The 12873-nt window shown below is 36.9% G+C and overlaps 1 protein-coding gene across 11 annotated transcripts in view; it reads left to right on the forward strand.

Moving 5' to 3' along the window:
- The window catches only part of R3HDM1 (R3H domain containing 1), an 81000-nt gene that overhangs the window by 40428 nt on the left and 27699 nt on the right, over window positions 1–12873 (forward strand). For 7 of the 11 annotated variants that reach the window (XM_035556026.2, XM_035556024.2, XM_035556029.2 and 4 more), the window contains 9 exons: window positions 3807–3921; window positions 6115–6193; window positions 7763–7822; window positions 7904–8044; window positions 10492–10600; window positions 10693–10788; window positions 12040–12077; window positions 12160–12210; window positions 12343–12569. In XM_035556026.2, coding sequence (XP_035411919.1) covers window positions 3807–3921; window positions 6115–6193; window positions 7763–7822; window positions 7904–8044; window positions 10492–10600; window positions 10693–10788; window positions 12040–12077; window positions 12160–12210; window positions 12343–12569 — 916 coding nt within the window. The remainder of the gene's footprint in view (window positions 1–3806; window positions 3922–6114; window positions 6194–7762; window positions 7823–7903; window positions 8045–10491; window positions 10601–10692; window positions 10789–12039; window positions 12078–12159; window positions 12211–12342; window positions 12570–12873) is intronic. The other 4 variants (XM_035556030.2, XM_035556031.2, XM_035556037.2 and 1 more) reach the window with 1 other exon arrangement.

The raw sequence follows: 12873 nt of genomic DNA on the forward strand, positions 1-12873 counted from the left end.
AGTTCTTCTGGGTTGAATAGAGAGAAATGCATGTTAAGAGGAGAGTCAGACAGAAGTGGGAAATTGTTGCAACTTCTGATGCTGCAGTGCACATCTTAGTGGCCGCAGGTTTTGCGTGACCTTCTATAACAATACAGACAATTTCTTCAACTGCTTGCTTCCTTTTCCAAGGGTTTTTGGGAACAGTGTGGAAGGGTTCTTCAGGAAGCAGCAATCTGCAGGTGGCTGCCTCAAGCCCTGTGCTGGAAGCGTGCTATGTATGTGTGGGAGGTGAGGGGCTGTATGGCACAGCCCTTCCTGGCAGCGTTGGAATAAAGTGTGCGAGTGCCTCCCCTTGCTGGAAAAGTCACTGCTCCGTTGTGGCAGTGAGACTGCAACTGAAACACGGCTTCCCTTTTTCTGTTTATACTTAAAATGGATTTTAAGAGTCAGGAAGGATAAAATTCAGGATAAAGTTGCTGATAATCCTTAAAGAATTCTAATTTTTGATCTTCAGAAAGCAGGAACTGGTGTGAGTGTTGGGGTAACTCTGTGGTCTTCCCTGTGACTGTTCAGTCACCCCTCCCACCCGGCTGTGCCTCAGCTCTTTGCAAGGTGTAAAGCTCCTCGGCATATGCAGGTGTAGCAGTAGTTCTGCAAGCCTCTGCTGCCTGCCTCTCCTCAGAAGGCTGCACTGGAGGAGGTGATGGACCAGACAAATCACCTCTGGAAGATCAATGTATTTTCTGAAATACTTGTTTGTATTTTCTGGAGCAATTGCAACGTGGGAGAAGATGCTCTTCGTTACTGAGGAACTGAAAAGCTCACAAGTGTTGTGCCTTAGTTGTTGAAAAGCACTGGCAGCCCTTTAAGTAAAAGGTGCTATTGAAGTGTAAGCTTGTCAATTTATTGCTTGAAGAAAACCATAACTGATTTATTTGAGCTTTTATTTTTGAAAACACACTAGCTCTTTATTCTTTTGCCATCCTATGTCTAAATTTAGGTGCTGGAAGTGTTCCGCTTCTGTGTGCTCTGATACAAGGTACAAACATTAGCCAAAGCATGATTAATTTCAGCTCTTATTAAGAAAGGGCTGGTTTCTTGTGAACGAGCTGTTACTGTTATTAACAAGTAAATCAGTCTTTGAAAGATTGAACTTCTTTGACGAAATAAAACAGCTCAAAGGGAAAGAAAAAAAAACAACAACAAAAAAACAGGGTCTGCAATGTTAGTGAGTTTATATTGACTTGTGTAAATTCAGATTGTTGGTAAAGCAACCCAGGACATAAGACCTTTGATTAATCCTTAAGTAATGCTTCCCAATGTTTATATACTTTTTCTTTTTTTTTTTTCAAGTGTATTAAGCTGGAGGAATTTTTCAGATGTTGATGATTTTGGTTTGGAGGTTTCTGCTTACTGTTTGGCTACTTTTTTTTTTAATTCCAAAATTTGGTGACAATTCATGCTGCTGCAATGAGGAATTCAGATAGGAAGGTGATTTGTGTTACCATAAAGTGTCTGTTAAATTAGTATGCTAGCAGAGACCAGCTATCACCAGGGTGGGATTAAAAGAATTTTAAGGAATAGAAGCTAAAATATTTTTCAGCAGCTTTCCCATGAAGTAGGTCATGTTTAATTAGATGCTACATTTTTAATAGCATGAAATCACAAGAAAGTGCCCTTTGGTACACAGTTCTGTATCACACTTTGAAGTCGAATTGATGCTAGCAGAATTGGCTGCTCAGATGGCTCTTCCTTTTTTAGCACTTGGTGGAGAAAGAAGTATGAAAATGATTACTTGCTGAAGCCCTTTGACTAAACTAGTGCCGCATGCTTTTTTTGTACTCTGGGTAGGTTTCATGTAGCCAGTCAGTCTTCTAATAAAGGAAAGTCAGAATCAGACTATGAAAAATTCCTTAATTTACTAATAGTTTTATAGAACATTGAAAAATGGAGAAAAGCATGTAACATTGGTGGATGAGACTCAGAATTAATTTCTTAATAGCACATGCACTGTACTTCTTTTATTCTTTTTCAAATAGTAATTATGTAGCTACTACGTGAACAGTCAGCATGTAATGCACTTTATAGTGAAAAATAATTTGCTTATATGAATTGTGTTTATATGTATGAGGTGAGGAATGCAAAGGTTGGTTTTTTTTGGAATCTTTAATGTTTTTAGCCAAGTGAATTCTCAAGACCAGTAAAGAAGTATGCTAACGAGTTCATTAGTTGTGAAAGATAATGGTTTTTATCAGCCTTGGATATAGATAACCTCGTAGAAGCTGAGAAGCCTTCACACTTGTAGTGCTGTTTTGCAGGGTGCTGATGGATTGATAAGTTTAATTAGAACATTCAAGGGGGGGAACATTTCATAATGAAAGGGAGAGCTGGCAGTTTTTTCAGCTAAGCTCTTTTTTTTTTTTATTTATTTGAAACAGTTGTAACTCCACAAACATATATTCAAACTGTTTTTTAACCATAGCCTCCTTAGTGCAGGGCTCCTACGGCTCAGCTCGGAAGAAACCAAGGTGGCGAGCAGTTTATGCTAGGTAGGGCAGGGAGGAATGTTACTGCAGGTTATGCAGAGATGCGTTTGCAGGTGAAGCAGTCTTCAGCCTTGGCTTTAATTGTCAGATCAAGTCTGTGGTGTAAGACATCAGGAGAAGCTTACAGCAGGTGCCTCTGTGGGTAAGAATGGGCTTGAAGGAAGAGTGAGGACTTGGGTGGGAAAGGATGTGGTGCAGGAGTCAGGAGTGGTAGGGGAACTTGGATGTGGGGCAGGTCTGTGGCTTGGGCTGGGAGGAGCCAGATGTTTGTGGATAGGGGTGATGACAGTGTCTTGAGTTGGCTTCTAGGGGAACAGAACTAATGTCTGAGGGACTTCCAGATACAGGGAGTGGGGGAGTGCTACCACAGGACTTTGCTATCTTTCCTCTTAGCATCACTCGGACACAGAATTTTTCTCCATTTCTCTCTACTCCCTCTGGTTTTGCTGTCTGAAATATGATAGTCCTTTGTTTTAACAGTCTTGTTAAAGACGAAGAGGCATGAAGAACAAAATGACTCTTGCCTACTAATTAGGGAACCATTTTGTCACTTTAATTTAAAAGAGGCTTTTTTTGACATGTTTGGAAACAGGGTTCATGATACTTCACTGACTTGTGTAGAAAAGTGAATTTTTGAGATGATTGCACACAAAGATGAATTTTTTGAGACGATTGCACGATTTTTGACAAAAATTGTCAAAATATACGAAAAATAAGAATCTAAGCCTTGATGACAGTAAGGTCTGCAAGTTTTGTCTTTTTCTTTTTTTGCAAGTATGGTAATGCTGGTCAGTCTCAGAAATTGCAACATTTGTTTTAATTTTTTTTCTTGGTATAAACCAAATCAAAACTTGAAGCCAGTTGTTATAGTCAGAAACGATGAGTATTGGACGAAAACAAGCACTGTGGATGGTGTGTTACCTTAAAAAAAAAAAAAAAAAAGTGGATGTATAAAATTTGTGCGCCTGAAAAACTGGAATGCTTTCATGCTTGTCTCAAGGTAGTTTAAATTCATTTTGAAAAGGCAGTCTGGGCCTGGAAGTGTGTGTAAATTCAACGATATGTATATTACTTTCTATGTCTTCTCCGTAGTTGTTGATTCACTAAATAATTTCATTTTGTTTGCATGAAGTATATCTGTGATCAGAAAGAATATGAGGACAGTTATTTTCCTTGTTAGTTCTTCATTTTTGCAGGTGATATAGTACAGAACAATTGTCCTGCAGATATGTATCATTTGAAGTAATTTCCATGATGACTGACTTTTACTTTTGACAGGAGAAAATTCAAATCCAGTTGTCACATTGTTTTGAAAAAGAAGAAAAGCCTGCAAAAGATGAAACGGAAAAGGAAAAGTCCAGTGATAAATTGCCCAGAAAAATGTTATCAAGAGGTTTGCTATCTGTCATTATGCTTTTAATTTGTATTTTTAAGATCACGCTTTCTAGAAAATCTATTAGTGACCTCAGGTGACCTTTGGGAAAAGCGTTAGAATTATTTTAATGTAAAAATATATTGTTTTCTTAAGACTAAAAAATTATTTTTGTGTATATGAGCTGCAGTGGATTTTTGTGCATGTTAATGATTAATATTTCACTGTATCTTGTGTACTTGAATACATGATAGTCCAGACTTGCATGTGGAAGATGATTTGCAAAGCTGAATTACTTTCCCTATATGAAAATAGTATAGAGGCAGTAATATCCAGAGAGTAGTATCTGTATAATGTGGATAGAGATGAAAATATGGCATGTACGGATGGAGTTGTCACTTGGTGAAAAGTCAGGCCCCCTTTCCTCTGGCTTTTGTTAGTTTAAATTTAAATAAGAGACAACATTTTTATAGTTAGCACCTGCCAAGATGTGACAAGCTCAAATCTTCTCCGTCTTTATAGTATACCTGTTGGTGAAATTAGTTGTTTGTCTGCATACCAGTAAATACTTGAGTGCCATCAAATGGCCTAATCCCTGTGTTAATCAGGTAGTAGGTTATGTCCTGGGTATAGAAAGAATCTGGAATAGAACTCCCAAAATTAATGACAGAAGACTGTCTCTGTCCATGTTACCTGATGTCCATGTTACCTAATACCTAGTGTGTTGTATCAGAGCTAACTTGCCTAACCTTTAAAGTACATTCCCACCTTCTGAAATTAAAAAAAAAAAAAAAAAAAAAGCTAAGTAATGGTGAACAGTTGAGAGTGAGTGACAATATCTAAGCTGTTGTAAATACACTCAGCATAACCCATGGAGGTTAATTACTCTCCAATTTAAGACATGCCAAAATATATTATGATGGAATTTAAGCATCAATCTTCCAGTAATTATTACTGAATTATTGTTCACTTGGCAAATTAAGAAAATGAAGGTAAATAATTATTCAAATTTTTTTTTACCAGTCATACCTCTTTTTCTTCTTCCTCCTTGGAATCAAAAGTAATCCCAAAAGATAAATGCTCAGACTTGCTTGGTTTCATTTCTGTTCTCTTGACAGTGCCAGGGAGGATTGCTAGTGTATTGAGCTCTACAGAGCTCAAGGAACTCACTGTCGTTCTTCTTTAGGGAACTAGAGGTTCCCTGTCCTCAGATGGACTTGGAGTCTCTCCAGGAAAGATTTCAATCTCATTTGTGAAAAATCAAACACTTTAGTCACCCTGTTTCCCACTACGCCAAGAGACTGAACTCTCCTGGCACTGTTGCTTCTAATAAAAAAAAAAAAAAAGAAAAAGAAAACACAGCATAGATTCTGCATCCACTGAATCTTGCCTTCTTTGTGCAGTAGTCCCCTCGGTCATTGCTAATAAAAGCTAATTTGCAAGGACTGTGCTCCATACTAACCACAAAAAGACCTGGAACAGCAAGGCATAAGTTTGAGCTGTGCATAACTTAAGAGGTTGGCACTTGAGTAGTTCTTGGAAGAAATCTAGTTCCAAAGGTTATTAAAACATCTCTAGCTTTTAATTCTGGGATACAGAACTCTGGAAGGTGCTGGTGTAAGGAAAGATTTGGTGTTAGACGTATTTCTGCAGTGACACAATGTAACCTGGAAATACTTTGAACAAATCAGACGTTTGTGAGACTTCTCTGAAAGTTCTCAAACATTATGTTGTGATAGCCAGACCAATAGAACAAGTGCTTTTAATAGTACAGAACAATAGTGATGGATAAACTGTTAGATACCAACTTACAGTATTTCTTTGGGCTGCATCCAGTACATTCTGTACATCAGCTAGTGGTCCACAGAAATGCATGCAACAGTGTAGTGTTTTGGAGAAAACCTGAAGGGTTGATGGACATGATGTGACTCAAGGTGATATGCTGCTTCAAAATGTTTAGCAGTTTGTTAATAGATTGACAGTGTTACTGAAGCTTTTGCCTTCTGTATTACACTTGAATTGGAGAATTGAGGAGGTCATACTGGGTTTTCTGTTTTGTTTTTTATTTGAGCCTTTTCTCTGGAAAACAAAAGTGTTCAATTCAGAATAACATGCCTATTAGTTAGTATTGATCCATAAATAATATGTTGAGCAATAATTGGAAAAAAATATTTTTTGCAAAGTGTAATTTTGCTCTCTTCCCCCTACCCTTAGATTCCAGCCAAGAATACACAGATTCCACTGGTATAGATCTTCATGAATTTTTAGTAAATACATTAAAAAACAATCCCAGGTAAGCATCAGTAAACTTAACTTTGTTCTTCTGTCTTCTTGTTGCCTGAGGTATAACACCATTTTTTGTTCTGTTCTTTTTTGTTTGTTTTTTTTATCCCTCCTCTTCACTGACATGTAGTGTTAGACATTTATTTAGGATGAGTTTTTGTTATGGAGGCTATCTGAAACACCAGTCCGCTGTAATTTGTGTGTTATATGAATGCAGGTTCAGGACACTGAACTATTTTAAATGGTATTTGTGTTTAATAAATAAACAAGGAGTTCAGATAGAATTTTAGAGTCTCTTCTGTATTCAGTTCTAAAACTTTTACTCGTTTAGCATCTACTTGTTACATGCCAAACTACCTTTTACTTTTATCCGCCTTTTAATGAATTTCTAGACAAAGGAGTTTCTTTTAAGCTGTACTATATAAACCATAGGTATATACATCTTCAATCTGCACATCAGAAACCAAATCTGACCTTATCCAAGTCTATCATTTAGCAAGAGTTGACATGATTTGGTTGCTTTGAGGTTTGGAGCGCACTGTCTGTCTTGTTTGTTCTTTTCCTAAACAGGGTTTAATACTAGGTCTGTGGCTGTACATACGAGGCAAGAAATAAACTTGCTGTAGTTGTGCTGCTATCGCAAAAAAATATTCCACTGCTATTTGTTACTCGTTCATATTATAGTTAGTATTTCCCATGTGATAATGTATTGGGATTCCACTTTATTGAAAAAAAAAAAAATGAAGAAGCTATCATAAGTGTCCAACAGCTTTTAGTCCTATAGAGTAAAATTAGGAAGCACAGACCTGTGCTAGACTCTTACTTTGGCCATATTGGAAGTCATAAATCTTCAGAGTGAAAATAGGAATCGCAGATGAAGACCTACTATAGGCCTTTACTCATGCAATGTCTGGGAAGCTTAGTTATCTGATGCATGCAAATTATCAGCTGTGGGACAGTAAATTTCATTACATGTTAATTTATTGAAATTGGCATAAGTGTTTTTAAGATACTATTTTACGGTGTTTCAGCTAATGTTCCTTTCAGTCAGCTTGAGTTTAAGCTTTTTCATATTATTTCAACATCTCAACACATTACAATTTATGCCAGTTTTTAACCACTTGCTTGTAAGTATGTTGTAGTAATTCCTTCCATTATCAGAGCTTTACTCACGGTGTATCTCGATGATCCTGTGATGTGATTCACAATCCAAGGGTCAGTTCAGACCTCTGCAAATCTTGCTACCTAACGAGAACCAACCCAGTCACTCTTTCCCTTCTTCCTGAGTCTTCTCAATGACTGTGCTTTCTATTGAGCCCACTGAGCAGAGATTACTTGGAGAGTCTTTGTACTGATTTCTGAGATGAGAACAGCTTGTTTCAGTAGGTGGGTTCAATAAAATACAGCTTAGTGAAAAATGAATAGTTTCTCCTAAAAATCCTGCATTTGAGACTCGGTGGTCTTATTTAGAATCTTCAATCATCACTTGATCACAGATGTTATCTGTGTATTCTTAAGGTGAATACAGCTGCAGTTATTGGAGTGTCTCATATGTGAGCTGCTGTGTTTTTATTTTCAGGGACAGAATGATGCTGCTGAAATTAGAACAGGAAATTTTAGATTTCATTGGTAATAATGAGTAAGTACTGTACTCTTATAGGAAAAAAAAATTGAAGAGCGTTCCTGTTTGTTTAATAAAGCTACTATTCCTCTCTTCCAGAGTTCCAAGAAAAAAGTTTCCCCCAATGACATCTTACCATAGAATGCTGTTGCACAGGGTAGCTGCTTATTTTGGATTAGAGCACAACGTGGACCAGAGTGGGAAGTCAGTCATAGTAAATAAAACTAGCAATACAAGAATGTAAGTGTAAATGTCTTGGAAAAAAAACTGCTTGGTACACAGATTAAACACTTGGGATGTGCAGTGATGCTGCATCTCTAGCAGTAGAAGTTTATTCATTGGGAAGCATGCAGCAAGGAGAGATGTTTCTGAGATCTTCACTGTTTATGCTCCAGATAATGTGATGTGCTTCATGTTTAAACATTCAGGGAGGAAAAAGTATGCTATCTGTAGATTAAAGTTTTGTTGCTTTTCTTGCAGAGACGCTTTGTGAACTGTGTTTCCATAAAATATGAATTTATATCAACCATTTGTCTGTTTAAAGATTTACACCAGCTTCAAACACATTCTTTTTTTCTTTTGGAAAGCAGAACAGCCCTTAGAACAGGGTCACTTTCTGACAGGGTGAACAAGTCTGTTCCCCAATGTAGACTTGGCATTTGTACTATAAAAATCTACTGGGAAAATTCAGGCATTGAAATCTGTTGTTGGAATAATGTTGCCTACAAGTCAAAAGCCTTACAAAGTATATGTAGCAAGGAAGATGGACATCTCAGTCATCTCTGACAGTGCAAGTGTCAGCCAGGTTAACTGCTCATGGCGTGCTAGTTTGCTGTGACAGCTGGGGAGTTCTTGGAGAAACTGTTAGAAAAATCTGTATTTAAAAATACTAGCATGGGGGTCACAGCATCTCCAAAACTCATGTAGTTGACACTTTCTTTCTAAGGACCTAGCTATTCTGTCTTCTCCACTTGTTCTGTCTCCCATTCTTTCTCAGAAAGATGGACTAATGTGTTGGTATGATAAAGCTTTGTGTTTTACCTAGTTCCTGGTTTTGGCTTTGCATGACATTTTAAGTACTGTGATGTGAGCATGGAAATAGGAGTTCACAGCTCCTGCAGTCTAATCCCAGCCTCTATAGACTATCCATAGTTTTGGAGGAACAAAATCTAATTATCCACCCTCATTTTAGAGTCAGCAGAACTAAAATAATATACCATACTGAAATTTCAATTAAGTAGATAGTTTCATCCTCGAAGTTTTTAGAAAAACATGTAGAGCTTAAATATATGTTAAATAATTTATGTATTCATGTATGTGTTTTTGCTTTGGCTATAAATTCGCTATTGGAATATAATTATAAAGCCATGCATTTCAAATCTGTTGCCTTAGCATCTACCATCATCGCTAGGCTGAAGATTCACACATTCAAATGTGGATTAAGAACTGTTAAAAGATGAATTCATTTTTTTCTAAACTGTATTAAAATAGCCTATCGCCTCTGGAAGCCCCCTGTAGGTGTAGTTACTAATTAGCAGGCATTTCATCTAACCTGCAGACATTAAGAGTCTTAATGTTTTCAGTATTCTTATTTTAAATCGCTTTGGATATAAAATAAGAATTTAGAAAGAAAACCTTGGAGATCTGCTCCATGTTGAATAAAACCAAACTTACCTTTTCCTCATAGGCAGATTCCCGGCTCCAGCGCCGATCAGTGATGTTACTGACATCAACAACCCAGTGCGTACTGGCACGTCTCAGTGGAGTGGGAAGTTGGTGATTGCAGGGCAGTAAATTCAGGGACCTTTAAAAGAAAGAGGTAAGACAGTCTAAAGGTTCTCTGAAATGCCTGCTAATTATGTTTGGGCATCCAGTATCTAATAGTTAGGCTTGGCTGTTTTACAGAAAAAGATCTCCCGATGTTATATAAATGCCCTGAGTAACGAAGAGTAAACAGAAGAGTATACTTAAGTTTTGTATTTTAATAGGCAAATTCTTCCTGATTGTCTGAGATCATCTCTTACAATAGTCGTAGTTTTGTTGTCTAGGTATTTCGGTATTTCTTATCAAAAATTGATGACGAGTTTGCAAAATACCTCATTTTCTTTCACAATGTAGATGAAGTAATGAAAGAACATATATTATCTGTTGCTTCATCCTCTCACTATGGTCTTGTGAAGCTCTTTCTTTCCTGCATTTTTGTATCATTCTTCTCTTGCTTATTTCTGCTTAATTTTGTTTTAGAATCTTCTAAGTTTCAGTGCTTTCGCCTCTCTATATCTCCTTCTGTTTTCCCTCGAAATGAACTGAGGTATTGCAGCTGTAGCAGGAAAAAAAACCTATCTTGACTTCCATGCATGCCCAATATCCATTGCATGGCACCAGTCTGGATTCAAGAACACGTCTTGTTCCCCAAGAGCATGGTTGCTTGCCACCTTAATTGGAAACTGAAGCAAAACTTTTGAAGGTGGAGGAAATTTAAAAGCAGGTTTGTTACGTTTCAGGAACAGGAGTTGTTAGGCATACACAACAGTGTATATTTTTGGTACTTTTTCATTGTTTGGACGACCAAAATCTGTCACTTCTGTTAGACTATTAAATATATTGAATGCATTTCAGTTGGTTCCACTGTGTGTAGTGTATGTTTACAAGCCCATAAATCTTTTCTTTCTAACAACTTTTCATAGACCTGACCAAAAGTTTTGTGAGCATATAAAGGATGAGAAGGGTGATGATTTTCAGAAGCGGTACATCCTTAAAAGAGATAACTCTAGTTTAGACAAAGATGACAACCAGGTAAATCCATATTGGTTATTTTTTCCCTTCGCTTTGTTATATTTGATTGTGCTATTTTCATGTAGAAGTTGACACTTTATCACTTAATTTAGATGAGAATACGATTAAAAGATGACAGAAGAAGTAAATCAATAGAAGAACGTGAAGAAGAATACCAGAGAGCTAGAGAGAGAATATTTGCTCAAGATGTATGTATCAAAGAAAATCTTAATGTACGAATACCTCATATATATGTGTGTGCTTCTGGTTTTTAAGAGATGCTTCTTTCCTGGAAACTTTCTGTATCTGAAGAGGGCTGAGCAGATAAGAATCATTAATGTGGCTTGAGTGAGTTTTAAATGATATCGAAGTCACTAAAAAATCTTTCTTTAACCATTACTGCACGAAGCCCAGGCAACCTCCAAGAATGATTTTGGTGAATTATTTAGCATTATCTACTTCAATGCAAAAGCTTGCCCCTTACAGAAATTTAAGCTTAGTTCTGGTAATGCGATGTAACTCAGAGCAATAATTTTTGTTTGCTTATTTATTTTAAATAACTTATTCTCACTTGTGTCTAATTCAAATGCATCTTATGACTAACCACAGTAAAATGATTTGAATTCCCACATGTGAAAACCGAGTCAGAAAGCTGGAAGTCCAGTCTCTTGGCTGGAGTTATCAAGTAGGATGAAAATTCTGCACCTGTAGTTTAGTTAATAGGTTTGTGGTGTTGATGATGTGCAAGCCATAAAAATAGATTAATCTGTTCGAGACCGTCATACAATGCCACTTTGTAAACTATAGTTCAGCTTTGCATTTTTTCCAAGTAATATGTATTTTAAATAAGACTGACTAAAATACTGTCTTGAAGAAAGTTACTTCTAATAATCCACTTTTTCTGACGTTTTCTGTAGCTTTCATACATCCAAAACCAGATTCTTATTCTGAAGAAAGTGTAATGAGCTCTGTGAGGCTAATTTGCTGTATTCAAATATGTTCCAGAAATGTTTTTTTGTTCGCCCTAGTCACAAAAGGATGGACTTCTAGTTTTAAAATGACACTTTGCATACTCGTTTACCATATGTTGTACCCTTAGAAAGTTTTTTTACCGAATCTTAGAAGTAGTTAAGGACAACATAATTAAGTTGTTAATAGCCTTTTTGATCATATATTCTTTCCTTTTTACTGTATCTGTGTTTGTACCTAATGAGTTTGGTAAAGTTATTGCAGTAGCCATTAGTACTAATTCAGGCTTTCAAGAAGAAGAAAGGGCACCAAGATCTAGTTAGCAGACTTGTGCAGTCACACGTCAACTGGAAGTTGCATAAGGGAGGAAAGGCCTATAAAAGTCCATACATAATATAAAAGGCTTTAAATTGCACCTTGTTTTGTTACTGTACCGTAGCAGGGGTTCCAGATGCCATTAATGTAATTTCTACACTTTTTTTGCCACTCAGTCCCTGTGTTCCCAAGAGAATTATTTCACTGATAAAAGGTAAGAGAATTTGCAGTTCAATTCTGTTTTGTTTTTCTATTTTCTTAATAAATATTAAGCTATCTTATTAAAATGTCAACAGAATCCAGGAGGAAGAAACTAATAGTACACAACAAAGACGACAGATATTTAGGTATTTGATGCATTCTTTAAAAAAAATAATCCCAAAGTATTCTGCATGCATTTCACCTTTTTCTTCTTTTTTTTTCTTTTCCCTTATTTTGCAATTGATGCTTGTGCTAAAAGTTTAGTTTATAACTTACAGAATCAATAAGGAAACATCAGGGAGATCAGCCAACAGCCATCAGAGCAGTACTGAGAATGAGCTGAAGTATTGTGAACCCCGTCCCTGGAGCAGCACCGACTCTGATAGTTCCATCCGCAATCTGAAGCCAGCTGTAACGAAAGCCAGCAGCTTCAGTGGGATATCAGTTCTGACAAGAGGAGATAGCTCTGGAAGCAGCAAAAGCACAGGCAGGCTGTCTAAGACAGGTATTACAAAATCTGTACAACTACATAGTTCCGTAGCAGTGAAGTACCTGATGGTTTGAGACGTGATGAATATTGCAGATGTGTGCATAAGTAGAGGCCTCAGTCTTGTAGGTGCTCCATGCATACAACTCCCTCTGGACACAGTGGGTGCTGCATACATAGAATGACTACAGACCTAGGCCTATAGCGCAAAACTGCCTCGGAGAACTAGAATTCAGGTTACAAATTAAACAAAGACTTTTGACTTTGGAAGTAGAATTTAAAAATGCATTGCAGATGGCTTTAAGCTAAATGCATTTCATCT

The sequence above is a fragment of the Cygnus atratus genome, chromosome 6 (genome assembly GCF_013377495.2).
Source record: "Cygnus atratus isolate AKBS03 ecotype Queensland, Australia chromosome 6, CAtr_DNAZoo_HiC_assembly, whole genome shotgun sequence".
Lineage (NCBI taxonomy): Eukaryota > Metazoa > Chordata > Aves > Anseriformes > Anatidae > Cygnus > Cygnus atratus.